This window comes from Lathamus discolor, chromosome 7 (assembly GCF_037157495.1).
Source record: "Lathamus discolor isolate bLatDis1 chromosome 7, bLatDis1.hap1, whole genome shotgun sequence".
Lineage (NCBI taxonomy): Eukaryota > Metazoa > Chordata > Aves > Psittaciformes > Psittacidae > Lathamus > Lathamus discolor.
The window spans coordinates 5,169,445-5,195,898 of NC_088890.1; the positions used below are offsets into that span (position 1 = coordinate 5,169,445).

Below are 26,454 nucleotides of genomic sequence, written 5' to 3' on the forward strand. Positions count from 1 at the left end.
GCACCCCCAGCGGAGTCCCCACTCCCCAGGGTCCCACAGGTAAGTACGGTGGCAGAGTCACCCAGTCCCACCAATAGCCCCACCAGTATGGGCAGAGCCGGGCTCAGGGTTGTACTACTCCGTGCTAACTGGGATCCATCAAGCCTGGCCCTGGCAGAGGTGACGGCACCTCGGTGCCCGTGGCAGTGATGGACACAATGGCTGCCGTGGTGGCTGAGCCGCTGGCACTGCAGGCAGCAGAGGCCAGCTGCAGACATGCCTACAGCCAGCTGCCTGGCAGGGTGACACTCACAGGAGTGGTGGCACGTCACCACTGTCATGTCCCCCAGCAAGCCTGGGTGCTGGCAGCACGACCAGCGCCCGCCCCGCTGTCCTGGGGGAGAACTGACCTTGCCTTTTCCATCCTCACGAACAACAAACCTTGTCCCCCAAACCCCAGAGAGTATTGCAAAGACCTCGACTTGTCGGATAACAACACCGAGTTCCTGGAAAACTTTATTGCCCTCATGGAAAAGGTGACCCCAGACTCCAAGCAGTGTGAGTAGCCAGGGATGGCTGGTGGGGGGCTGGCTGAGGGAACTGGGAGGGACTGGGGTGAAGAGGGAGATGAGGCAGAGGTAAACCATGCCGGGGTTGGGGTCCCAGGAGCTGCAGAGTGAGTTCTGGGGCAAGGCAGGGGGGTGCAGGTGGCCTCCATGGTGCCAGCCCTCACTGCCTCCTGCTCTCTGTCTTCATCCCAAGGTGACAACTTCCTCCTGCACAACCTGATCCTGGACACGGGCATCACGCAGCAGTTGGTGGAGCGGGTCTGGAAGGACCAGGACCTCAACACGTATGTGGAGGCGAGGTGGCCCGGTTCAGGCAGCACTGGCTGGGGACAGAGTGGGATTGGGATGGGATATGGGGATGGGGAATGGGGCAGAGCAAAACCCCACTGATGCTTGGTGTGCCTGGCCCCTCTCCTTACAGGTACAGCCTCTTGGCTGTCTTCGCAGCCACCGACGGGGGCATCACCCGCGTCTTCCCTAACAAGTGAGCGTCTGGGGGTTGAGTGCATGTTCATCCCCAAGCAGTGACATGTCTGCTGCTGTGGGGCCATCTCTGGTGGGTCCAGAGGCAGGGAGCAACCATGGCTGTGACTGCTTTCCCCCAGGGCTGCAGATGACTGGGAAGAGGAACCAGAGCCCTTCAATGCCAGTTTCTACCGGAGGAGCCTGGACAACAAGGGTTACATCTTCAAGCCGCCCTACAGGGATGGTGGGTGCCAGCTGAGGGCAGCAGGGGGTGGCACTGGCTGCTACTGGCCCCACATGTCCCCTGAAGCCACCCCTGCCCTCCACAGCCGGCTACCGGGAGCTGGACCTGGAGAACAACACCATCGGGATCCTGGTGAGCACCGCCGTGGAGCTCAGCATCGGGGGCAAGACACTGAAACCAGCAGGTAGGCAGGGAGCTGGGTGCCCCGACACCAGGCTGGGGGTCCCCATCAGTCCCCCCATGCTGGGGCTCACCCCATCTCCCTGCTGCCCCAGTGGTGGGGGTGAAGCTGGACCTGGAGGCCTGGGCCGAGAAGTTCAAAGTGCTGGCGAGCAACCGGACAGACCGTGACCAGCTGGGCGCCCGCAGGGTACGTGTCCCCTGGGGCACTGTGTGGGGATGGGGACAGGGACAGGGACAGGGAGGGAGCTGTGCTTGCTGGGGAGCACTGCTGGTGCCTGTGGACCTGCTGGGCTTGTGTGTCCTGCACAGCCCTGCCTGTTAAACTTTACGGGGGCACCTTTACCCTGCCCTGGGGACACCACCCCACGTGTCCCCTCCTGGGGTCAGGACAGTCCTGCTAACCTGTCCCCCCACCCTGTTTGTGGTTGACAGTGCGACCCCTTGACCAGCTGCGAGATGGACTGTGAGGCCAACAACAAGGTGGGTGGTGGGCAGGGTGGTGGCAGTGGGGACAGCAGGCAGGGAGCAGAGGGTGGCTGGGAGGGCTCCCTGTCCCCTGCCTGTGCTGTCTGGGGCAGTGCATCCACCCTGGACCATGGAGCCCCCTCAAGGTGGATGTCAAACCTGACAGCCTGGGTGGTGATTCCCACTCCCTGCACCCAGTGTGGGTGCTCCTGGTACCAAGATGCTCCTGAGCAGCCCCCAGGCTTGGGGACACCACGCTGCCCTCCTGCCTGCCTGCCCGTCACCCCCTGCCCTGCCTGCCCTGCCTTGCCCTGGGCATGGCCAGGCTTGGGTGACGCTGCCCTCCTTCCCCAGGACCTTATCTGCGTCCTCATCGACGATGGGGGCTTCCTGGTGCTCTCCAACCAGGAAGACCACTGGTACCAGGTGAGCAGCGCCCACAGAGCAGCTCTCCTGGGTGTGGGATGCCAGCGGGGAGCTGAGACCTTTGAGCTGACATCGTGGGTTCTGTGACAAAGCCCCACTCAAGTGCCCACCAGGGGAGACCCATGGCAAGGCGCGCCCATGGTTTGGGTGCAAACTCGGTGTCCTCATCCCAGGTGGGCAAGTTCTTCAGCGAGGTGGATGCCAACCTGATGTCCGCCCTCTATAACAACTCCTTCTACGCCCGGAAAGAGTCCTATGACTTCCAATCCGTCTGTGCTCCCGAGGCCCAGAGCAACACGGGCGCTGCGCCCCGTGGCGTCTTTGTGGTGAGCACCCATGGGGATGGTGGCTTCCAGGTGGTCCAAGAGCTTGAGGACCCATGAGTGTGTTCCCAGCACCCCATGTGGGACCTGCTGGCTCAGTGCCGCCCTCTCAAACAAGTCTGATGAGGAACTGTTCAGTCGGGAGAAGAGAAGGCTCAGCGGGGACCTGATGGCTCCCTACAACTGCCTGACAGGAGGATGGAGCCAGGAGGGGGCTGAGCTCTGCTCCCATGTAATGAGATGGGACAAGAGGGAACGGCCTCAAGCTGCACCAGGGAGTTTTAGGTTGGATATTAGGAGCAGTTCCTTCCCCAGAGGGTGCTCAGGCATTGGAACAGGCTGCCCAGGGCAGGGCTGCAGGCACCGTCCCTGCAGGTGTTCACACACCGTCTACACGAGGGCTTCAGTGCCATGGATTAGAGGTGGCCTTGGCAGTGCTAGGGAACGGTTGGACTGGGTGAGCTTAAAGGGCTTTTCCAACCTGGCTGATTCCATGGTTCTGCCCGCAGCCCACCGTGGCTGATCTCCTGAGCCTCGCCTGGTGGACCTCAGCTGCAGCCTGGTGAGTCCTGCCGCGGCCCCTCCACGGCGGGGTGGCACCGGCGCATCCTGGGGATGCTGATGTGGCTGCGCTGTCCTTCCGCAGGTCCCTGTTCCAGCAGTTCCTGTACGGCCTCACCTACAGCAGCTGGTTCCAGACGGGTGAGTCCCTGGGGAGCCGCGGGCTCGGGTGGGCAGGGGATGTGGTTGGGGGTCTGTGTTGGGGTTCCATGTCCCCTGGCCCACGGCGCTGTGCTGGCGCAGAGGAGGTGGCAGGGGACAGCATGGAGGCCAGGGAGACGAGCTGCATCATGAAGCAGACCCAGTACTACTTCAGCACCGTCAACGCCACCTACAACGCCATCATCGACTGCGGCAACTGCTCCAGGTGGGTCCGTCCCCATTGTCCCATCACCTGAGCAGGGTTGGGGACACCCCCAGGCTGCCTTTGCCAGGACCCCTGAGCAGCCACCTTCATGGAGGCAATGGGAGATGCTGTGCAGTGCTTGGGGGGACTGCGGGGGGGGGGCTGTGGTACCCAAACAGGGAGGACAGAGAGCAATGGTAGTGTCCCCTTGGGCTGTGGGATGATGATGACATCCCCAAGGCCCCTCCAAGTGGGACTGAGCTCTGAAAACCCATCCATGCTTGTTTTCTGGGCAGCCCCTTGGCATGGGGACTGGGAGAGAGGGGAGAATGGGGGTAGGGATGAGGACAGGGATGAGGTTGGGGATGGTGGTAAGGTTAGGGGTGGGCATGAGGACAGAGGTAAGATTGCAGATGAGGTTGGAGATGGGGATGGCACTGGGGATGGGGATGAGGTTGGGGATGGGGATGAGGATCGGGATTAGATTGAGGATGGGGACACCCACCCTAGAGCCACCCACCAGCAGGGCTGGCACCATGAGGCAGGGGGGGATCAGGGCACAGGGTCAGTGGGGTCCCTGCTGCTGTCGCACCCCCAGGCTCTTCCACGCGCAGAGGCTGGCCAACACCAACCTGCTCTTCGTGGTGGCCGACAAGCCCCTCTGCAGCCAGTGCGAGTCCGTCAAGCTGCTGCAGGCGGAGGTAAGAGGTATCCTTTGGCGTCCCAGCTGTGTTCCACCGGGACATGGTGGCAGAGCAGTGCGGGGACAGGCAGGGTCTGTGGGGCATGGCAGGGAGGCCAGGAGCTGTGAGGTCTGGCAGGGGTGGAAGGAGCCAGCCTGTGGCCATAAGGTCAGGGGATGGCCATGGGGCACCCCACGCGCCCCCAGTGCCCTGTCTCTGGTGGTTTCCTTGACCTGCAAAGCCCCACCGAGGGACCCAAACCAGTGTGAGCTGGTGGACAGGCCCCGCTACCGGAAAGGCCCCCACATCTGCTTCGACTACAATGCAACAGTATGTGGGGTGCAGGGGGGTGCAGAGCGGGGGGGGCTTGGGAGGGGTGGGGGCAGTGGGTGCCCCCTGGGGTGGGGGGGAACAGAGCCGTGGGGGGATCCCAGGGATGCAGTGCTGTGGAGGGACCCCCTGATGGAGATTCAGAGCCTGGGTTGGGGGGGATGGGAGGGAGGGTCAGGAGCCTTGGGGTGCCCCCTGGGGAGATGAGAGCCATGGGGGGTCTCCAGCAGAGCAATGCCATGGGGTACCCTCCTGGGGGGAACAAAGCCATGGGAGTACGAGGGACAGCAGCACCATGGGGTGTTCCCCAGGGGGGGGACAGTGCCACGGGGTGCTGCGGCAGGAGGTACAGCAGAGGTGCGGAGGGTGCCCTGGGGTGCCGAGGCACTGCTGGGGATGCCCCACGGCCCCTCTCCCTTTGCCCCCCACCCAGGAAGATACCTCAGACTGCGGCCGAGGGGCTTCCTTCGCCCCCTCCCTGGGGGTCCTGCTCTCCCTGCAGCTGCTGCTCCTCTACTCCAGCGCCAGCCGGCATCCGCTGCCCCCGGCCGCCTGCCTTTAGCCCCCCGAACCCCCCCCCCCCCCCCCCCCCCGCCAGCTCTCTTTTGTTTCAAGCTCCATCTCCATCCCCTTCCCCGGCCCGGCGGAGCGGGAGCGACGTCCTCTCCACCGCCTCGGGGACCTCGCGGTGCCGCCCCGCGCTCCCCCGCCGGCCGCAGCCAAAGAAGAGCCGGGGTGCGGGCAGGGGCCCCCCGGCAGAGCGGGGCCGGGGTCGGTGCCGCGGCGTCCTGCGCTCCCGGCCGCTGGGACCCGGAACGCGGCGGCGGTGCCCACGGCCCCATCCACCTCACCTATTTTTTTAGCCTGAAGATTTTAAAGCAGATCTTTCTACATCGAGATTCCGACATGTTTTCGCCTGGAGACCGGCGGTGTTTGCTGTCAGCTGTGAGGACACGTGGGGAAACACAAAAAAAAAAAAAAAAAAGAGGAAAAAAGGGAAACAAAACGAAAAAAAAAAAACCACAAAAAAAAAAAACAACAACAAAACAAAAAAAATAACAAAGAGAAAAGGACTTGACTGTGCGGGTCAGTATTATTTGTTCCAGCGGGTACCAGCCCCAGGGCGCGCAGGGCAGCTGGGGGCTCCAGCATCCCTGCGGGCTCGGGCCGGACGCAAGCAGGGGTGGAATGGGGGGGGTGGGCAGCGGCCATCTCCTGTGCCAGAGCAGGATGGAGCCCCGGTGCGTGCCCCAGGCTCAGCCGCGCTCGTGTGTTCTTGGGCACAGCTTTTGGGGTGAAAAGGAGGGGAAAAAGAAGAGTATTTTGTTTCTTTTCCGTTCTGCAGATCACTGTGAAACCCTGCCCGCCCAGCCCTGCGCAGCCCCCCTGCCAAAGAAACCACAGTGCCCAGGGGAGCGTGGCGCTTGTGCCCGAGGGGGACGTGCCATGTGTCCCCAAGCAGGTTGCGCCATGTGCCCCATGGTGAGAAGTGGAGCAGGAGGTGCCACATGTCCCCAGAAGGGACATGCCAGGCCCCCATGCCCGTCCCTTGGGGCACCAGAGCGGGGCTGCTCCCTGGGTGCTGCTGCGGTCCTGGCTGCTCACACCGGGGCACTTGGGTGAGGGTGTTGTGCCCCAGCCAAAACGCTGGCTGCCAATGAGGCAGATGGTGCAGCTGCTCAGCCGTGGCACCCCACAGCACCCATAGCATCTTATGGCACCCCACAGCACCCACAGCATCCTAGGGCACCCCACAGCATCCCAGCCAGGAGAGGTGCTGCGGGGACGGTGCAGGGTGCCCAGCCGTGACACCCTTGGGTGCTGCAGTGCACGGGGGGCCTTACCCACCACCCGTTGCCCCCCCACTGCTCCCAGCAGTGCCAGGGGCCCCTGCAGGCAGCCCCGGGGCCCCTCAACCCCCCGGGGCCCCTGCTCAGAGCCACCCCATCAACCAGGCCAGGGGAGCCCCCTCATCGCGGCCACCCCGGGGGGGCTGGGGAGGGTGCCAGGCGCTAATTAGTGCTGGGGTTAATTAATGGTCATTCTGCTTGTAGCTTTTTCAGTGTGTGTTTGGTTACTGTCTCTGGGAACCGTGTTTGAACAGATGGCTCTGTGTTACCGGGAGTGTGTGTACTTCTGTAGTCTAGTTAGGTGCTCTGCCAGAAACCACCACTATACATACCTATAAATATATACATATATAGTCTATTTTAAGTTAAAAACCAATGAGACAAAGGGGCGGCGTGGCCCTGGGTCCCCCCGGTCCCACCAGGGTCGCATCCTGCCCCGTTCCCCACCTGGAAGCTTCTCTCTGCTCATTCAAAAGCATTGGGGTTTTAATTGATTTTCTTTCACTTATTTTTAATTTCTTTGGATTTTGGGTTTTTTTGTTTGTTTTTTTGTTTTGTTTTTTTTTTTGTACAGAAGAGTTGGAAAACTTCAAAAACCCAACAAAAAGACGATTTGTAAAATATCGTGCGTGTGACTCCTTGTAAAATATTTTCAAATGGTTTATTACAGAGACTCCGTTATTAAATAATGTTCATATTTTCACTTCACAGGCGGTGGCTGCGTCATTGCCCGGGTACATGGGCACGGGGCGGGGGGGACAGGCAGGACATCGGGGTGCTGATGCCTCAAGCCTGCCTGCACCCCGAGGCCAATGGGCAGGACACGGGCAGGGAGCAGGCAGGGCTGCGGGCTCACACTGCCCAGGGTGCAGCACCCCCGGCTCCCTCAGGGCTGTGTGGTCCCCTCCCCGCATCCCTGTGCCCTCACACCCGTGTTCTTGTGTCCGCGACCCCACATCCATCCTGTGTCAGTGTCCCCAGGTGCCCTCCCTGTGCACAGCCCACCCATGTCCGTGTCCCTCCCCCCGGGTTTGTGACCCCATGTCCGCAACCCCATCACTGTGTGCCCGCATCCTTCTGCTTTGTCTGTGCCCACCTGTGCCTGTGCCCCTTTTGAGTCTCTGTCCCTCGTGTCCGTGTGTGTGTCCGTGTCCACGTGTCCCCCGTGTCCGTGTGTCCCCCGTGTCCGTGTGTCCCCGTGTCCGTGTGTCCCCCGTGTCCCCGTACCTGCCCCGTGTCCGTGCGTCCCACCTCGGGCCCGCACTACATGTCCCATCATCCCCTGCGACCGCCCCGGCCCTTCCTCTTCCCCAGCCCTACCCCTTCCCCACCCCACGCATGCGCAGCGCCGCTGTTTGCCCGCGCCCGGCCTAGCCCAGCAGCGGGCTCCGGCGCGGCCTGAGGCGGCGGCGGCGGCGGCAGGGCCCGGGCCGGGGCTGAGCGGGGCCCGGCGGGGGGAGCCCGGGCGCTGCAGCCCCCGCGGGGCAGCCCCTCCCCGCCCTGCTCCGCTCCGGGGCCCGAAGATGCGGCGGTACCTGCCGGTGGCCCGGCAGCACTTCCTGGCGGCTTTGGCCGGCACCAGCGTGGTGGTGAAGTCGCTGAGCGCCGCCGCGCTCCTGCTGTACCTGCTGTCCTTCGGGCTGGACACGGCCTACGGGCTGGGGGTGACCCCCGGCTACCTCCTGCCCCCGAACTGCTGGGTGTGGACGCTGCTGACGCACGGGCTGGTGGAGCGGCGCGCCTGGGGCCTGGCGGCCAGCCTGGCCACGCTGGGGGCGGCCGGGCGCCTGCTGGAGCCCCTCTGGGGCGCCCTGGAGCTGCTCGTCTTCTTCGCGGTGGTGAACGTGTCGGTGGGGCTCCTGGCGGCGCTCGCCTACTTCCTCACCTACGTGGCCTCCTTCCACCTCGCCTACCTGTTCGCCGTCCGCATCCACGGCGGGCTGGGCTTCCTCGGGGGGGTCTTGGTGGCCCTCAAGCAGACGATGGGGGACAGCACCGTGCTGAAGGTGCCCCAGGTCAGGATGAAGGCTGTCCCCATGCTCCTGCTCCTTCTCCTGGCTCTGCTGCGGCTCGCTGCGCTCGTCGAGAGCAATGTACTGGCCTCGTACGGCTTCGGGCTCCTCTCCAGCTGGGTCTATCTCCGCTTCTACCAGCGGCACAGCAGAGGCCGCGGAGACATGTCCGACCACTTCGCCTTCGCCACTTTCTTCCCCGAGATCCTGCAGCCCGTGGTGGGTCTGGTGGCCAACCTGGTTCACAGCATCCTGGTGAAGGTGAAGGTCTGCCGCAAGACAGTCAAACGCTACGATGTGGGTGCCCCGTCGTCCATCACCATCAGCCTGCCAGGGACAGACCCCCAGGACGCCGAGAGGAGAAGGTACCGCTTGCCCTGCTTCCCTGGGGATCGTGTTTACGGGCAGGGAGGGTCAGGTTTAAGGTCTGAATGAGGAGGAGTGGGAAGGTTCGGGTGCGGGGTGCTAAGGGGGACCTTGTCCAGGAGGACCGCCCTCCGTGCTATGGAGGTGGTGGGGAGCGTTTCAGGGCATGGTGGGACATTGTCCCGCTCTTCCACATGTGGAGCAGGGGTGGAAGTGCAGGAGTGGAGCAGGGAGATCCTGGCAAAGGGGCAGGGGGGATCTGGGGTCCCTGCAGGAAGAAAGGGGATGGGAGGTGGTGGCCCCCTGCTCGTGGCAGCCCTGCAGCCGTTCATCCTGGCACAGGAGGAGCTGTGAGTCAGTCCCATGCCCCGGCCCTCCCACACATCCAGCATTGTCCTTCTGGCTCCCAGCAGGAAGGTTTAGACCAGGCGTCGGCACTCGGCTTTCCCCTGCTCTGTTTTTCCCCTGTTCTGGAGCGGCTCTGTGCCATCTGACAGCTTCTGAGCGCTCCACGTGGCAGGAAAACCCTGCATGTGCAGTCTGAGAGCGTTTCTGCGGGGCAGTCCCAGGTGCACTGGGTCACCTGCAGTGCTGGTGAATCCACCCTCCCCTGCTGGGAAGTAGCCAGGACCAGAAGCAAAGCTGTTAACCCTGCCTTGCCCGCCTGACCCAAGGTAACCTGCCTGTCTGCCCTTGCCCCGCAGGCAGCTGGCCCTGAAGGCCCTCAACGAGCGGCTGAAGCGTGTGGAGGACCAGTCAGCCTGGCCCAGCATGGAGGATGACGAGGAGGAAGTGACTGTCAAGGCTGAGAGCCCACTGCTGCCCGACCCCAACGCAGCCGGGAAGGGCTCCAGCCAGGAGTCCAACCTCATCACCTTCCAGGATGCCCCGTCACAGCTGTGACCGGCTGACACGCTGCCCCCTTCCCAGCCCGGTCTCTGTTGGAGAGCTGCTGACCCCCGTCGTGCCCCCCACCACCGGGATGCTCGGTGGGCACGGGGACTCCTCCCGCGGCAGAGGCAGGGGGCTACCTCATTCCAATGCTTCACTGCTGCCCGCGGCCAGCACCGGGCACACAGGACGACGACGCTGCCATCCCAAGGACAGGATCCTCAAGCCGCGCTCCTTTGTGCAGGGCAGCCTGTGGACATCAGCACCGGCAGCGGGGGCTGCTCTGGGAGGAGACATGGTGCTGATCCCTGCCCCATGCCACTGCTTAACCACGCAGGAGCGAAGTCGGCAGTGATTCCTTGCTTCTCCTCCGCGCCCCGGGTTGGCCAGAGCGCTCCACACTTACTTCCTCCGTTCTGAAGGTAGTTTTGTCCCCACCCGAGGCAACGGGAAGGCTGGTGGGTTTCTCTTCTGAATCCCTTTCCTGTGGGGAGCCTCCCCCTGTCCTGGCAGGAGGTCAGTGGTTTGCCAGGCAGGGGACAGGCCCCTGGGCAGGAGGAGACACCCAGCCCCTCACGGTGGGGTCCTCTCCTCCTCTTTGTGTCACCCGCAAAGCCCTGCGAGGAGCCGGTGCCCTCGGCTGCTCTCTGGTTAATCCGTTTGTCAGATTACACTAGAAGCTGGAATTAATTTTTACGGTGGGGCTCTCGCTGCTTCCCCAGCAGCAGGTTTTCTGTCCTGCCGGTAGAATATGGGCTCCCCTTCTCTTTCCCTTCCTCTGTGTTGATGGGCTTTTTTGTTCTTTTCTCTGGATGGAGAGGATCTTTCCCTGCGACAGCCTCCTCACAGCTCCTGCAGCCCCGGGCGCTCCCCAGCCTGGGGCACGGGTTGATAGCGTGTGATTATTTTTTTAAAGGACCACACGAGGTTTTGTCAACTGGGACAACCACAGACGTTTCGGTATCAATAAAGAGTTCTTTCAAAGAGCCGGCTCCTGCAGCAGAGCGCGGGCAGGGCATGGGGCAGGCACCGAGCAGCCCCTGCGGGCTCCCTGCAGGAGCCTCTCTCAGGAGGGGGTTTCTTCCCAGAGGCTCCCAGCAGGTTGGGAAAGAGCCTTTGCAAGCAGGAGGTGAGAAGTGGGGTGGGGGTGTCTGCCTGCACCCAGAATTACATGCACCCCCCTCAGCAGTAAAGAGGGCTTGTTGCACTGTAGCTGCCTGAAATCTTTATTGAATAAAAGCTCTGGATACAGAGGAATGTTCCAGCCTGGGCGCTGCTCCCAGCTCTCCAGCCCTGCTGGGAGCAGGGTACGTGCTGAGGAGCAGAAGAATCCCCAATGTCGGGTGGGCTGAAGGCAGGCTGCTGTGCTGGCAAGGGGAGGATGTTCCTTTCTGCCTTCCTGGGGGCTGTTTTGTAGGCTGGCTCCTGGGCTTGTCCCCAGGTCTGCGCTGAGCCTTGCTCCCCATGCTCCCACTGTTCTCTGTGCCCCTCAGAGGGACAAACCTGCTCCTTTGCAGCCTGCTGCTTTGCAGCCCGGCCTGGGAATTTGCTTTACAAAATGACCCCCCTTCCTGACAGGCTGAAGCTTTGCTTTCCCAGCCTGCAGGAAGGATTTGTGCGTGGATCTGTGGTTGCCAGCCTGGGCTTACTGCACCGGTCCTGGGGAGCTCCCAGGTCCCTGCATGGGGCTGGGCTGTGCTGTGGGGTTGGACATGCTGCTGTCCATTCCATCTGGCATGGGTGCTGCCACTCTGCTTCAGCCCTCCTGTGGCTAAAGCCACACCTGTACCTGTGCTTTTACTAGCCAAGCTGCCTCTATGGCAGGAGGGGCAGTGTGGTGCCACCGCACCCTCCATGAGCAGGGACTCCCTGCCCTCCTCACCAGGACACAATGGCTCGTGTCCTGCCTGCTCCAAAGCAGCCCTGGGTGGGAAGGAAAAAAGAACACGAATCCTGAGTGAACCCCACGGTTCCCAGCAGTGAGCACCAAGCTGCCACGGGGACCAGCAGCTTCATTTGTGTTGGGAAACATCCCCACCAAGGCAGGCATGAGAAGGGCAGCTCCTGTCCGCTCGGTGTCACGCACGTTGTACCTGCTCCCTGGGGTCAAGACGCTACGGACGATCCAGGACAAGAGATGAGTAGGCAGAAATCGAGTTCTGAGGAGACCCTATGAGAGCAGGGGACCCCCGCGAGGGGTGCGAGGGGGAGCCCTGACCTTGCTGGCTCACGCAGGCGAAGTTCAGCTCTGTGTCAGGCCCTCAGTGCTGGCTCCGCTTGCGGTACAGGTAAGCGTTGCTCACCTGGTTCATGATAACCAGGCTGGTGAGAAGGGGACACAGCATGGCAAGGTACCAGGAGACGCTGGTCACCGAGGTGGTGAACCACAGGGAGCACATGCCCAGCATGAGGCTGGCACAGCCCAGCAGGTAGCCCACCAGCCCCGAGGTCGCGTGGTAGAGCTTGAGCTTGGCCAGCGTCCAGTTCTTCATGAGCTTGGGGTAGAGCAGGAGCACGCCCCCCGCGCACTGCCCGCCAGCGTACAGCACGGCCAGCAGCCCCGTCAGCCCGTGCCAGGTCACGAAGTGCGCCTTGCCGTTCAGGTGCTTGTTGTAGGTGATGATGCCCAGCCCCAGGAGCGCACAGACGAGGGCGAGCAGCTGCAGGGCCCAGTGCGCCCGCACTTTGACTTTGCGGGAGAAGGAGCGGAGCACCGAGGTCTCCGGGGAGAACATCAGCAGCGCCTCGGTCATCAGGAACGAGAACTGGGAGACAGAGGGCAGGGGTTGGCGGCTCCCGGGGCTCAGCCGCCCACCACCCGCGGAGGCAGGCACGGGCTCACCTCCCCGGGCCGGCGGGGCACAGAGCCCGTGGCCGGGGAGCGGCGGGGCCGGTAACCGGGCGGCGGGACTTACCGCGAGGGCCATGAGCAGCGGGTGCCAGGAGAAGAGGCCTGCGGGGGAAGCGCCGGTGAGCTGAGGAGAGACGCGGCCCCCCCCCCCCCGCCCGCCCCGCCCGGCCCCCGCCCGCCCCGCACTCACTGGATCCGGGCCGCGCCAGCACGGCCACTCCGGTGGGGAAGCCCAGCGCCACGAGGTGCGCGGCGGCGCCGGCGGCGGCTCGCAGCGACCGGTACAGCCGGGACTCGCTCTCGGCCGTCAGGGCCATGGCGGCCGAGGGGGAAGCTGCCGCCGCCGCCGCCGAGCCGGGCGTGCCGCGCCTCACGTCGCGATTGGACGAGAGGAGCTGTCCGTCCGTTAACGGACGCCGCTGATTGGTGTTAGGTGCTGTCACTTAGGGGAGAGCCCGCCCACACCGGCGCGGCCGTCTGACGGAGCGGGCCCCGGGATACACGCTACGGTGGCCGGCGGGGGCAGAGCGCAGGCGCGGTGTCCGCTCCGTCGGCCGTGCCGCAGCGGGGCTGGCCCGGCCCGGCCCGGCCCGGCCCGTCCCGTCTCGCCGGCGGTGCGCCATGGGCGGCAGGATCGAGTGCGTGTTCTTCAGCGAGTTCCACCCCACGCTGGGACCCAAGATCACCTACCAGGTGAGGGGACCCCGGCCGCGGGCGCCCGGCGCCCGGGAGCGTTGCCCCGCGGGCCGGGACCGAGAGCTGGGGCTGATCCGCCTGTGCCGCTGCAGGTGCCGGAGGACTTCATCTCTCGGGAGCTGTTCGACACCATCCAGGTGTATGTCATCACGAAGCCCGAGCTGCAGAACAAGCTGATCACCGTGTGAGTGCTGCGGGGTGCGCCGGGGATGCGCAGCGCCAGCTCCGGCTCTGCCCCAGGGCTCCCCTGGGGCATTTGGTGCCCCGATAACCCGTGCGGGAGGTTTGGGGTACCCGGCGCTGGGGGTGGCCGCTGCTGCCTGCGGTTCCATCAGCACCAACTCCAAGAAGGGCAAACGAGTGTTGAGGGCAGTGCTGGTGTTAAAAGAGGACTTTATTCCCTGGTGGTGGGCTCTGTTAACCCCGTTTTTCATTGCGTGTGTTTTGCACTCTGGCCATCTGAGGATTAGACATCATCTGAAGTGTAAAGCAGAGAAGCCCCCACTTCCAGACCTATCCTTTTGTGGTGCTCACCCACCCTGAGGGCATAGGTGCAGGTTGTACTTGTCGTCCTGCAGGACAGCCATGGAGAAGAAGCTGATCGGCTGCCCCGTGTGTATCGAGCACAAGAAGTACAGCCGAAACGCGCTGCTCTTCAACCTGGGCTTCGTGTGCGATGCCAGAGCCAAGGCCTGTGCGCTGGAGCCCATAGTGAAGAAGCTGGCTGGCTACCTGACCACGCTGGAGGTGAGCCCTGAGCCAGTGTGAGCAGAGGCTGGCTGCCTCACATCCGACCCACAGAGCCACCAGTGGCCTGGTGCATGTTGTGGGTCACTGGGTGTTACTGGGGCAGGGACCCAGGTTTACAGCCAGGTGGTGATCACGCTGGTTTTACCCACACATCACTTGAAGTTGAAGGGAGGACAGGAACTGAGATGTGTGGAACCCCATATCTCGGTCCCTGTCCTGTGGGGGGAGCTGGCTTGATTTTCTGCTCTCTTTATAGCTGGAAAGTGGCTTCATCTCCAACGAGGAGAGTAAGCAGAAGCTGGTTCCCATCATGACCATCCTGCTGGAGGAGCTCAATGCCAAAGGAAAGTGCACCCTGCCCATAGGTATGGAAGCCCTGCCAGCCCGGCAGTGAGGGCAGGAGTGGGGCAGGGTGGTACTGGGAGGCAGCTGGGCCTTTCCCTGCTTGGATCTGCTCTGCCTCTGCTTGGATCCATCCTTGCCCTGGGTGGCTCAAAGTGCTGGAAGGGATGGGGTGATGGCTGCAGACACTTCTGAGCAGACGGGTGGTGCCTGGGGCTGACGGTTGCGAGCTCCCGAGGGAGCAGAGGTTTCTGTGGGGACTGAGCGCTCCCCTTTCCCCGGCCAGATGAGTCCAACACCATCCACCTGAAGGTGATCGAGCAGCGCCCGGACCCCCCCATTGTGCAGGAGTACGATGTCCCCGTCTTCACCCAAGACAAGGACGACTTCTTCAACTCCCAGTGGGATCTCACCACGCAGCAGGTCTGTGTGCCTGACCAGGGGCAGCATGCTTTGAACAGGATCTGTTTCCAGCCTGCCCAGGGCAGAGGGGTGTCGGGCTGTCCTGCAGATCACCACGTTAATAAGCGTGGTTTGGTGCTCCCCTTGTCCCTGTGCTTCGAGCAAGCGGTTTCCCCAGCAAGGATAAAATGCAGCTGGGGATGGAGCCAGCCTGTCCAAGTGCACACAGGGGAGTTTCTTGGGCTTCAGTGTGATGCCTTGGGCCTCTGCTCTCTCTCCTCTTAGCTCTTGCTTCCCCCCCTCCTAGATCCTGCCCTACATCGATGGCTTTCGGCACGTCCAGAAGATTTCTGCAGAAGCCGACGTGGAGCTGAACTTGGTGCGCATTGCAGTGCAAAACCTGCTGTGAGTGCACGGACCGGCCTGGCCAGCGGGCAGGAGGGGGGCGGTGGGTGCTGGCAGAGGGGGTCTCACACTTCCCTGTCTGTCTGCAGGTATTACGGGGTTGTCACACTCGTCTCCATCCTCCAGGTGGGTCAGGCCATGGAGTGTGGGGCCATGAATGGGATTCGGGCAGCGGCTGCCCCATCAGGGTGGCCATGCAGGGGGACAGCGGGACTGGGAGCAGGGCGGGTCTGTCTCTCTTCGAGCCATGGCTAAGCAGAGCTGCTTCCCCTCACCCTCCAGTACTCCAATGTCTACTGCACCACGCCGAAGGTCCAGGATTTAGTGGATGACAAGTGTCTGCAGGACGAGTGTCTGTCCTATGTCACCAAGCAAGGTACAGCGACCCCGCGCTGGGCTGCTGGCAGAGGCAGGAGGAGAGGGCAGCTGACTGGTGGCTTGTCCCTGCAGGGCACAAGCGCGCCAGCCTCAGGGATGTGTTCCAGCTGTACTGTGGCCTGAGCCCTGGCACAACGGTGAGAGACCTCATCTCCCGCTACACCCTGCAGCTCCAGAGGGTGGACGAGAGGTTGGTCCCAGCGCCCTCCTGCTCGATCCCCTATGGTGGTGGTGACACCAGGGGTGGGGGAGTGAGGAGGGAGTGCCCAATCCCTATGTCTGTAGGTGGGCAAGGGTGCGGCATGGTGGAACCAGAAGGGAAGGGGGTGTTGGACCCCTCAGCATGAGGGTCCCAGCCTGTTCTCATGCGCAGGAGGCTCATCCAGTTTGGTTTGATGAAGGGCCTTATCCGACGGCTCCAGAAATACCCCGTGAAGGTCGCCCGGGACGAGCGGAGCCACCCGGCGCGGCTGTACACGGGCTGCCACAGCTACGATGAGATCTGCTGCAAGACCGGTGAGGAGCCGGGCTTCATGGGGCCGGTGGGAGGCAGAGCCCCCCGGGCTGTGCCCTGCTGTCAGGGTCCCCCTCGCCCCTTTGTGCCGACTGCGGGAGATGGGACTGGGCTGGGTTCTGTGCCGTGCTGCAATGGGAGGGGTTGGGGACCGCAGCCAGCCCCCCAGCGCCACTCCTGGGCTCCCCACTGACACCCCGCTGCCTCCCCCCGCAGGCATGAGTTACAAGGAGCTGGATGAGCGCCTGGAGAACGACCCCAACATCATCGTGTGCTGGAAGTGACGGCGGGGATGTCCCCCCGCCCGCCCCCCGTCTGCGGCCCCGGGGACCGGTGCCCCCCCGCCGGCCGCCGTGTCTCCTCCGCGCCGCCAGGGGGCGGCAGAGGCCCGTCCTCGCCGCCACTGCGCCGCTCTCCGAGGCGGCAGGGGGCGGTAAAGGCGCCGCCGGCTCTTGCTCGTTGCCATAGCGACGCCGCCGCCGCCGCCGCCATGGCCGTCCCGGGGCCGGCGCTGCTGGTGCCCGCCGAGGCCGAGGCGCTGGTGCGGGCGCTGCAGGGCACCGAGCTGCGGGACATCGGCGGGCAGCGGTGCGGGGGGGCGCGGTGTGGAGGGAGGGGGCTTCTGGGGGGACCCCGGGGAGTCTGGGAGGGGAGGCGTGAAGAGGGGAGCTCTCGATTTGAGGTGTCCCTTTGGGGGCTGTGGGGGCAGAGGAGGACGCCGGTTTCGGGGTGTCCCCACTGGGGGCAGGCAGAAGGGCAGGGCCCTGGGCGCAGCGGCTGCTGCTGCAGGCAGCCCGCCAGGCTCAGCGGACGCTGCGGGTTTGGGGGTGCCGGGAGCAGGTTTCCCTGCACGAGGAGCCCGTGTCCAGCAGCCCGTGGCACTGACGTCCTGCTGCCTGCCCCGCAGATGGCTCCGGCAGCAGGAGTCTGTGGAGAAGCTCAACATGGACGCCATCCTGAGCGCCTCCGCGGGCCAGGAGCAGCTCCTCACTGAGCTGCTGGTCACCTACGCCAAGGTGAGCGCCTTGCGTGTGGTTATGATCCCCGTGCCAGGCCTTCAGCTGGAGCTGGGGTCGTCTTGTGGACTATGTGCAATTTGGGGGGTAAAACCGTGACGAACCGGTTGTATCTCTGAGCAGTTTGGTTTGGGTTGGTTCTTAATTAAAGGTCAAGCTGTGGTGTTTCTGCTTGTTGGTCTCTGCTTTGTTTCTTGGAGGTTGTTGTGGTCTATTCTGCAAACCAGCCCCTCTGGTTGTGGATCTCAGCGCTTTACCTGGGGTGTCCCAGCCCCGAATGTGCAGGGCTGCACAGGGATGGGTGCTGCCCTGGCCCTGGCCACCTTCCCCCTTTGCAGCCTCAGGAGCTCTCTGCCCACTGGTCTGTTGGTGAAAAGCTGTTGATTTCTGAGCTGGGTGAATGCAAAGGCAGCAGCGTGCCGCAAGGCTGCCCTCCTCCATGGGGTGACTCCAAAGTCTTTGCGGCTGAGCATTAGCAGTAGAACTGCTTCCCGCCTTCAGCACTGGTCTGAAAGGCTTTGCTTTCTCCATCCCTTCCTTCTCTAGATTCCTGTTCTCATTGGCGAGCTGATCTCTGTGGAGATCTGGAAGCACAAGGTCTTCCCTGTGCTGTGCCGGCTGGAGGACTTCAAGCCAAGAAGCACCTTCCCCATCTATATAGTGGTGAGTAGAGGGGGCAGTGGGGATGACCCTGGATACAGGGTGAGCACCACTGTGCTTAAACATACATCTCACCCTAAAGATCTTGGAGCTGGGGCTTTACATCTCACCAGGCTGAGAGGCAGTGCTGAGCAGTGTGACACTGGGAAGCAGCTGGTTCCCAAAGCCACGAGTGATGACAAGCCCATGTCCTTGCCCTCAGGATGGACAAGGATAGCTCAGCTCTGTGGAGGGCTGCACCCCTGCCTAATTCCAATCAGGAGCTTGTGGGAGCTGCTGGATGCAGCAAAAGCCGCTCCTGGTGGTGGCTGTGCTCCTGGCTTGCAGCTCTCAGAGACCTGGTGCTACCCTCGCTCCCAGGCAGCAGCCCCCCTGGGGAATTCCCCCCCTCTGAGCACTGTTTTTCTCTGGCACCTCTAACCAGAGGCCTCTCGGAGGTTACATGCTTCTGAGGTTAAGGAAAATGGTTTTTCTTACTGAGCTCCCAGGAGCAGCAGTCCCTTGGGCTACTCTTGGCAATGGAATGATGTCAGGAGCTGGGCTTCCCTGCAGAGGGATGCAGCCCTTGGCCTGAAGGAAATCTGTCCAAGGCTTGAAAGTTTTAGCCCATTTTCAGTCCAGAGTAACCCCAGGGTAAACTGCTGGGGCAAGGTGGTGTCTTTCCCTGGGCAGCCATTTGTATTGAGGCAGTGTTCCCTCCAGTCAGCTATCTTATGGTTCCCAGTCTCTGGACAAGGCTGTCTGCCCATTCCCAGAGGGCTGAGAGCAGCACCACAGGCAGGAAGGGCACTGTTCCGTCTCAGGCAGTGGCTCTGGGCTGGTGCCAGGGGCTTCAGCTTGCCTGAGGGCTACAGCTGTACTGCCACGGTAGCACAAAGCCGGGGCCCTGGAGAGCCCTGCCTGCTGGGAAGCATGGTTCTCTATCAGCATGTTACAGTGTTACAGGCATGTTAACATAAATATTAATGTGAACTGCATGACCTGGAGTTGTTTTAAAGATTACATCACTTGCATTTGGCTCTTGGACTTGTGTCTGGCCACAACTACATAAGCAGCTTCTTAGAAGAGCTCTTTCCTTGGTCCCATTGCCTGTGCCCTCGGTGCTAGTGACTGTTCCACTGTGATCTAAGTCCCGGCATTTCCCTCCCGCAGCTGCATCATGAAGCCTCCATCATTAACCTCTTGGAGACAGTGTTTTTTTACAAGGTAAGAGGCAGGTTCAGCTTTCTTCAGCTGGGGATGGAAATCAACAGCTGTGGGGCTGACCCTCTGTGAAACTCCTGTTGTGAAGGAGGTCTGCGAGTCAGCAGAGGACAGCATTCTGGATTTGATTGATTACTGCCACCGAAAACTGACACTGCTCGCAGCTCGGAGCGCCAAGGGACAGACAGTGACCCTGGCGCAGCTTTGTCCTGAGGATGTGGCAAGCCCCTCATCCATGCAGGTGAGGAGAGAGTCCTGTAACTCACTGGGGACACATGATGGAGGATGGGGGCAGCGTGAAGAGGCACAGAGGGGGTCTTCCCATGGAGACAGTCACGTCTTCCAGCTTGAGGCTTCCTGCAGGGCACGGTCTGAGCTCTGAGGGGGAGATGCTGGAGAGCTGGCAGTAAGGCAAAACATTCATTGCAGGGGTTTTGGCCATTTGCCACTGCTCTTGAAAGCTGTGGGGCTATGTCTCCCTGCAGCTTGTGAAGCCACCTTAGCAGCTGGCTGCTGCTAAAAGCCAGCCAGGGTTAACCATGAGAGGGATCCTTCCCTAAATCAATGTATAACATGACGAGGAATCATCCTAACATGTTTCCCTCCAACTTGCTTGGCTCTCTGAGAAATGCCTCCTCTCTGTGCTGGTCCGGGCCAGCACCGACTCCAGAGCTGTTCCCACTGAGGTGTTCCCAGGCTGCTGTGCACACCTTCCCAGCGCGGGAGCTCTCTTTGCTCCTCAGCACCTCCAGTTCTCTCCTTCAAACTGCACGCACCACGAGGAGCGTCTGGAGCAGCAGGGTTAAAGTGACTGCAAACTTGGCTGGACCTCCCTGCATTGCCTCCATCCTTTGGCTTGTTGCCTGAGCACGTGCTCCTCTTCCAGAAAAGGGAAGGAAGTGGAGGGCTCCGGAGCACAATAGGGATGTTTTCCAGGAAATGTTTTCCCAGCTGGGGAGGGGAAGGGGTGTCTCTGTTAGTGCTTTGACATGGCTCAAGTTTAAAATAAAACGATCTTTTCAGCCAATAGCATTCTAAAAAGCACTCGTCTCCCAAGGAGCCTGGTTTCCTCTGATTCATTCCAGCCCCTCCTGACTCCACATACAATAACCCCCTATGAAAAAGCTGTTCCTGCCTTCTCCTGTGTTGTGGAGCCTGTTGTCCTTTGTGACTCTGCGTGGTGATAACCCCTGGAGCAGGACTTGTTCTGTTGTCCCCCAGAAGCACAGGCAAAACATAATCCCTGCCTGAAGGTAGCAGAGATGAGGTCTGAATATCAGGAGGTGCTGTACAAAAGGGCCTCACTGCAGGAGTTTGGAGAGGGAGGAGGATAAGAACCCATAGGGTTTTCTTAGTAGCATGTGGGGCACTGGCACGGGAAGCACAGGGCTTCTTACCACAGGAATTTGTAAGGGAACGGTTGTGGTGGCACTTTAGAGGAACACGAGGTGCTGAGCTCAGTGCTCTGCACACAAAAATGTGAGCTGCTGAGCATCTGGGGCTGGGGAGGAAAAGCTGTGCCTGGGCCAAGGAGAGAGACTTGGCACTGCTCAGATCGGCTGTGCCAGTGGTCCCGAAAGAGGCTGAGTCAGAGGGTGGTCAGGCTGTTATCGTGAGCACATGGGGATCACATGGGGTGTCCATGCTGCCTGGGAAGGGATGGAGGCTGGGTGGCTGGAGAGCATGGCTTAGCTGCGGACTGGGATAACCACAGGCAGATACTCCAGCTGGCTGTACACAAGCTGTAGCGGAGAGGCAGATCCAGGAGGGGTGGATGTAGGACTGCAGCTGTGCCAGGGCCAAGTTTGTCCCTCCTCCTCTGGTTCCTCTGCTGATCATGCAGCTTTCCCCCTGCCTGAACCTCACAGGTCTCTGCAGGGCCATGGGCTGCAGGATGATCCCAGAATGAGAGAGAGGAGCAGTTTGGGACTGGCCTCTTCCAGGAGGTGTCCCTGTGCTGGGGCACTGCTGCTGCTGGCCTCCCATGACCCATTAGGGGTAGGGGGATGAGGAATGAGCAGCAATGGGCTGTGAGCACTTCTGCAGCTGCCCTGTCAAACAGGCAGTGCTGGCACAGTCAAGAGGAGAAGCAGAGTTTGTTTTGCAGGGCTCTGGTTTCCTCCCTAGCCTGTGGTTACCGATGCAGCCCACAGCCTTCCTCCTTGTAGCTCCTGGGAAATGGGGCCTGCAATCCTGAGGCTGTGCTTGTCCCTCCACAGGAGCTGCAGAAGCAGGCGGAGGCAATGGAGTTTGAGATTGCCCTGAAAGCCCTGTCCGTGCTGCGGTTCATCACTGATCAGGTGGAGAGGTGGGTGCCCAGGACCAGCAGAGCACATGTGCCCAGCTCTCCGGTGTAGATTCCATGGGATCACAGAGGGTGCCTGGGATCCTTCTCAGCAGTTGCCTGTATCCATGGTGGCAGTGCCCCAGGGGGCAAAGGCAGCAGCACCCACCCTGCTCCATGGTACTCCTGGGAACCCAGACCATTATGGTTTTCCTGCCTCCTCCAGTTGCCTCAGGGAGCTTTTGTATCTGTTCTGCGTTTGTCTGCCAGCACCATTCACCCTTTCTGCCGTGTTTGCAGCCTGCCCCTGAGCGCGCTGACACGGATGCTGAGCACCCACAACCTGCCCTGCCTCCTTGTTGAGCTGGTGGAGCATTGCCCCTGGAGCTGCCGGGAAGCAGGTACGGATAGTGCCCCGTGGTACCCAGGGCAGCGTGATGATATGCTGGGACCTGCATCTGCTGATAGGCTATAGGAGCCCTTGCAGAAAGCTGCTCCCCCTCTACCCTCCCCTCCATCCTCCCCCCCTTGCTCCTCACTAATGCTTCCTGCTGAAAGCAGCTGCAGCACAGCTGGGCTGGGGACCCCTGCAGAGCTTCCCATGCGGATCCTCACACAGGGCTATGTCTCCTCTGAGCTGATCATGGCCAGGACAGGAGTGTAGGAGGGCTGCCAGCCTCACTTGCTCCACTGGGGAGTCTTGTCCTGGGCACAGAAAGACCAGAGTGCCTGTCTCAGTCTTTCTGCACCTTTATAGGACCAGCACTAAGAATTCAAGGCAGCCATGGGCTCTCCCAGGCAGCAAACCACTGGCCCTGAGGCTGCTGATCATTTAGCTTCGCTCTTGCCAAAGGCCTCTGATCAGATTGTGCCCATCACCATCAGCCCTGCCTCCTGCCCCCCTGCCACCCCCCAGCTCCCCCACTGCCTGCCGCTGAGCACGGGTGGGCACAGCCTGGGCTGTGGGAACCCATACCCCTTCCCAGCCCTATACCTCGGGGGTCACAGCACAGGCAGGGGAGGAAGAGATGCTGGGAAGCACGTGGCTCTGTGCCTGCTGAGGGGCCCACGGGATGTGGGAGCTTTCCTCCTTCCTCCAGCCACGAAAGGCATCCCTTCCCTCTGCCTGTGCGCTCGGGGTGTCAAGAGGGAGCTTTGATCTGAGGCCCTGAGGGAGGGCCTAGAAAGAAACAAGAGTGCAAAGGCACTTCCAGGCTATGCAGATGCAGGGTTACATCCTCCTCCACCCTCCAGAGCAGCACAGTAGCTCCTGGAGCTTGTTTTGTCACTTTGGTTGTATTTATGCTACTTGTGGCTTTCACAGGCAGAAGAAACTCCAGAAAAGCGGGTGTTGGCCATGCTGGCAGCCCAAAACATGGCTCTCAAGCCACTCTTTGTATTGTGGGTTCCCCCACTATCTACGAGTGCTCTACGCTTCTGGCCACATACAGAGGGAGATACCTCAGGGATCATCCAGTTCCTGCCACAACCCTTTTGTTTTAATACATGTTCTTTATGCTTTTCATACTCTCTAATATATTGTCTCAATACCAAGTAGACTGCTATGCTGAACAAAAAGGTGGGGAAACTGAAGCAGGCAGAAGCATAGGGGCTTGCCTGCACTGCAGTGAGGCAGTGAGTGCAGGCTGGCATCCCCACCTCTGGGCTGCAGCACTCTCTGTCCCTGAAGCCTTGTGCTCTTCTGTCCCTCAGGCAAGCTCAAGAAGTTTGAGAACGGCACGTGGCACGAGGTGCCCCCTGAAGACCAGGTGAAGATGACCAAGCTGGATGGGCAGGTGTGGATTGCCCTCCTCAACCTCCTGCTCAGCCCCGAGTGCCAGCGCAAATACCACTTTGATGGCTTCAACAGGAGCCAGCTCCTTAAGGTAGGACCCTACGCCACAGAGGCTGTGAGCCCCGCAGCACAGGGTAGGACCTTGCCAGCACTAGGCACCTCCGTGCATCTCTCCTCATCCTCTCTGTGGGCTCCCAGAAGCCAGTGGTGGGAGAGCAGTGGGGATTGTCACCATGCCAGAAGCAGCAAAGCTTGTGTTTGCAAGTGCACCGTATGGGACCCCTATGGGTCACTCCGCCAGTGCCCCACAGATCCCTGCTCTTGCCATGCTGCTTCCCCAGCTCTGGCTCCCTTGTCTTGACCTCTCTCCGTTCACTTCTCTTCCCCTCTGTGGCCACAGCTCCGTGTGTTCCTGACAGATGTCCTTGTTGACCAGCTGCCCAACCTGGTAGAGATGCAGAGATTTCTGAGCCACCTTGCAGTGACAGAGCCAGCTCCCCCCAAAAAGGATCTTGTCCTGGAGCAGGTATCCCATGGCTCTTCCCGCACCTCTCTGCTTTAAGCCTGATAACTCCCTATACCCTTTTCCTCCCCCTAAGCTCAGCTCTGGCGAGGTGGTGCCCAGGATGAAGCAGCCAAGCACCCATTTCACAATTACACCTTTATTGCTAGCAAAGGTGCCTGTGTGTGACGTGGGAGTCTTGTCCTGCTAGTGCAGTGGCCATGCACTCACATCTAAACGTGTAAATGCTGGCTTATAAACAGCTCTCTGGGTTGCATTGAGACTGCATGGGGCAGAGACACCCCTAGTTTGCTTTAACAATTAACTCTTCATTTAACATTTATCAGTACTTTCCACCCGAATTCTGGACTCCCACTGGCCATGGGCTGCTTGGCACACTGTGTACAGAGGGATGCCAAGGTCTGGGGATAGAGGCTGGAGTCGAGCTGTTCACAGCTGATGTATAAAGCTTGATCCCTGAGGGTCTTCAAACAGTGTGAGGTTCTTGGGGGTTTAAATCCATGCAGTGGTAATCTCTGGAGCAAGGTGTTCTTTCAAAGTGTGTCTTTGTGTGAGCTGAGGGGAGAAACTGTGCAGATCTCCAAATAAGCAGCTGGGAAAAGCAGAGGCTCTTCCCCACTGCTGGAGCCTCCCACACCACTAACTGGAGCAGATGGGTAGGCTGGGCAGTGAGGAGAGCAAACTTGCTGTCCCCAGCAGAGCTGGGTGCAGGGCCCGGGAGAGGGGTGATGTGCCCTGTCCAAAGCTGAGCCGTGGCAAATGCCAGGAGCTGGGGCTGAAGAAGGCCAATGGTTGTCGGGGGGATGGCAGCAGGATGAGGTGGTCATGGATTAGCTCCATGGGTCTCAACTGCCAGCGTGTCAGTGGCACAGGGACAGGCAGCCGCTGCCCGGGGACCTCATCCAGCCCTTGCCCAGGCTGCTGCCCTTCTCCATAGCTCTGCTTTTGTACCGGTGCCGTTCCCGCTTCTGCCAAGGGCCGGGGCTGAGCCGGGGGGCAGGCAGGGGGAGCCAGCTGGAAGCGCACGCAGGGGCTCCCTGCTCTGCCCAGAAAGCGGTGAACTCACTCCTTGTCTCCAAGCCAAGCTGAGGAAAGGCCTTTTTCCATTCCATTGCTCCCAGAGCAGCCTCCTCCCCTTCCAGGCCTGGCTATTTTTACTCTGCTGGAGGAGGCAGAGCCGTTTGAAGCAGCATCTCCAGAGCCTGAACTCCCTACGCTGCTCTTGGCTGGTGCTTTCCCTCTCACATTGGTCAGCCCTGCCCCGGGCGCTTGCCTTCGGGGAAGTGATGAGCGGAAAACTGTGCTCAGGCAAACGGCTCCGGAGCACGGGGTTCACACTGCTGCCGCCATGCAGAGGCTGAGCCCAGGCCTTCCTGTTCAGGGACTTCACTCTCGCTTCCAACCAGACCCCAAAGGTTTTGCCTCGTTTCACCTGAACGCTCATTGTCAAGCAGAACCATCCCCTCCGTGTACCCAGAAGCACACCCTTGCTCCCTGCTCCTTCTCCTCTGCACGTGCTGCCTCTGCTCAGCCTCCTGGGGGACATGCTTCTCACACCTGAGGCTGGCTGTCCCCTTGAAGGCCCCCATACCACAGCTATGCGCACCCCTTCCTCCTGCTCTGCCTCTCCCCACAGGTTCCCGTCATCTGGGACCACATCCTCAAGAAAAATGCAGGCAAGTGGGAGGCCATTGCCAAGCACCAGGTGAAGCATGTCTTCAGCCCCACCGAGGAGGAGCTGAAGCTCCAGGCTCGCAGGTAGGGCCCTGGTACATGTACACAGGGTGCCCGGTGGAACCAGTATCCCCATTAGCAGGATGGAGCTCGCACTGGGAGGGTGGAGGGCTCTGTGGCACTGCTGGGGATGTCCCTGGGTGACAGGGTGCAGCGGGGACAGCTCGCTGCTTGTCAGCAGCTCCCTGTGAGCAGCCTCACCCCTTCTCTGCCTGCTGCAGGTGGGCAGAGACCTACAGCCTGGACATGATGGAGGCTCTGGCCCCCGACAAGCCCCGCTGCAGGGTGTGCGGCACAGAGGCGGCCAAGCGGTGCTCTCGCTGCCGGAACGAGTGGTACTGCTCACGGTAAGGGAGCCCTGCAGTCCCTGTGTCCCCTGCAGCCCCCAGTGCTCCCTGTTCCGCAGTGCTATCACTCCACTTGCCATGTACCTCTCCACATCTTATGGCAAGGCTGATGTGCCAGGACACTGGTGGAGGGTTGTGTTGCCATAGCAAGGTGCTGAGCTGCCTCTGCCCGCACTGACAGCAGTGATGGGCTGCACTTCCCATGGTGACAGTGTCTCCCTCCCCTGCACCCTGGTGTGGCAGGAGTGGGGAGAAGCACCCATGGCTCTGTGGGTGCAGGTGACAGCCTGGGATGTGGCAGCTGGGGTGGTGGCAGTAAATTAGATCTCTGGTCCTGAGCCATCTGCCAAGGGCTGGTGTTAAACCGTCTTAGCCCCGTAACTGGGGGCTGCATCCACCTCCTTGTTGGGCTAATGCTCAGCCCTGCCAGCTCCACCCCCCGTGCCCGCAGGAGCAGGGTGCTGGGGTTTGTCCTTGTCACTGCTGGGGTTGGATGTGACCCTGCTGTGTCCCTGCTCAAGCTTTAGGCACCCTACTTCACAGCAGAGCCCCTGAGCAGCGGCTTCTCTTCCACAGAGCGTGCCAGGTCCAGCACTGGCAGAAGCACAAGATTGCCTGCAACTTGATGGCTGGGGCGTCAACGAGTGTGCACGACCTGTAAGAGAAGAAGTGACTGGCATGTGGCCTGCAGCTCGCCCAGGCAGAGGTTTCCCCTCTGTGTGCAGCCCAGTGACCAGAGCAGAGAAGCCGTAGAGGCCCCTCCTGCCTGCTCCCAGCCCCAGGCAGCACTGCCCCAGCTTAACCTCTCCTGCCACCCCTCATGCAGCCTTCCCCAATAAACCTGCTTGTGCACCACGCTGC

The 26,454-nt window shown here is 61.3% G+C and overlaps 5 protein-coding genes across 10 annotated transcripts in view; 4 read left to right on the forward strand and 1 right to left on the reverse strand.

The window, feature by feature from the left end:
* CACNA2D2 (calcium voltage-gated channel auxiliary subunit alpha2delta 2) overlaps window positions 1-7,132 on the forward strand; it is a 234,988-nt gene extending 227,856 nt beyond the window's left edge. For 3 of the 6 annotated variants that reach the window (XM_065686957.1, XM_065686953.1, XM_065686954.1), the window contains 15 exons: window positions 440-537; window positions 742-832; window positions 970-1,032; window positions 1,154-1,257; window positions 1,343-1,441; window positions 1,533-1,627; window positions 1,873-1,920; window positions 2,260-2,331; window positions 2,505-2,657; window positions 3,164-3,216; window positions 3,301-3,356; window positions 3,459-3,582; window positions 4,160-4,269; window positions 4,486-4,574; window positions 5,008-7,132. In XM_065686957.1, coding sequence (XP_065543029.1) covers window positions 440-537; window positions 742-832; window positions 970-1,032; window positions 1,154-1,257; window positions 1,343-1,441; window positions 1,533-1,627; window positions 1,873-1,920; window positions 2,260-2,331; window positions 2,505-2,657; window positions 3,164-3,216; window positions 3,301-3,356; window positions 3,459-3,582; window positions 4,160-4,269; window positions 4,486-4,574; window positions 5,008-5,136 — 1,384 coding nt within the window. In that variant the 3' untranslated portion in view covers window positions 5,137-7,132. The remainder of the gene's footprint in view (window positions 1-439; window positions 538-741; window positions 833-969; window positions 1,033-1,153; window positions 1,258-1,342; window positions 1,442-1,532; window positions 1,628-1,872; window positions 1,921-2,259; window positions 2,332-2,504; window positions 2,658-3,163; window positions 3,217-3,300; window positions 3,357-3,458; window positions 3,583-4,159; window positions 4,270-4,485; window positions 4,575-5,007) is intronic. The other 3 variants (XR_010614224.1, XR_010614225.1, XM_065686955.1) reach the window with 3 other exon arrangements.
* A 679-nt stretch (window positions 7,133-7,811) lies between these two features.
* On the forward strand, window positions 7,812-10,677 carry TMEM115 (transmembrane protein 115). Its single transcript, XM_065687646.1, has 2 exons — window positions 7,812-8,801; window positions 9,507-10,677. The coding sequence occupies exons 1-2, from the start codon at window positions 7,948-7,950 to the stop codon at window positions 9,703-9,705; spliced, it is 1,053 nt and encodes a 350-aa protein (XP_065543718.1). The 5' UTR covers window positions 7,812-7,947; the 3' UTR covers window positions 9,706-10,677.
* Window positions 10,678-10,901: 224 nt separating this feature from the next.
* Window positions 10,902-12,918, reverse strand: LOC136018438 (transmembrane reductase CYB561D2). The gene is made up of 3 exons (XM_065687647.1): window positions 12,735-12,918; window positions 12,609-12,646; window positions 10,902-12,458 (listed from the first exon to the last, which is right to left on the reverse strand). The coding sequence occupies exons 1-3, from the start codon at window positions 12,859-12,861 to the stop codon at window positions 11,955-11,957; spliced, it is 669 nt and encodes a 222-aa protein (XP_065543719.1). The 5' UTR covers window positions 12,862-12,918; the 3' UTR covers window positions 10,902-11,954.
* A 214-nt stretch (window positions 12,919-13,132) lies between these two features.
* NPRL2 (NPR2 like, GATOR1 complex subunit) lies at window positions 13,133-16,336 on the forward strand. The gene is made up of 11 exons (XM_065687645.1): window positions 13,133-13,237; window positions 13,333-13,424; window positions 13,819-13,987; window positions 14,247-14,355; window positions 14,619-14,755; window positions 15,042-15,139; window positions 15,229-15,265; window positions 15,422-15,515; window positions 15,590-15,707; window positions 15,891-16,033; window positions 16,248-16,336. Exons 1-11 carry the CDS (start codon window positions 13,166-13,168, stop codon window positions 16,313-16,315), a joined length of 1,137 nt encoding a protein of 378 aa, XP_065543717.1. The 5' UTR covers window positions 13,133-13,165; the 3' UTR covers window positions 16,316-16,336.
* ZMYND10 (zinc finger MYND-type containing 10) lies at window positions 16,269-26,448 on the forward strand. The gene is given in 13 exon segments (XM_065687649.1): window positions 16,269-16,448; window positions 16,450-16,619; window positions 16,939-17,047; window positions 17,594-17,710; window positions 18,860-18,913; window positions 18,999-19,151; window positions 21,130-21,218; window positions 21,495-21,595; window positions 22,908-23,080; window positions 23,390-23,515; window positions 25,149-25,270; window positions 25,468-25,593; window positions 26,170-26,448. Coding segments are annotated over 13 exon segments (1,605 nt in total). The 3' UTR covers window positions 26,255-26,448.
* The last annotated feature ends 6 nt before the right edge of the window (window positions 26,449-26,454 follow it).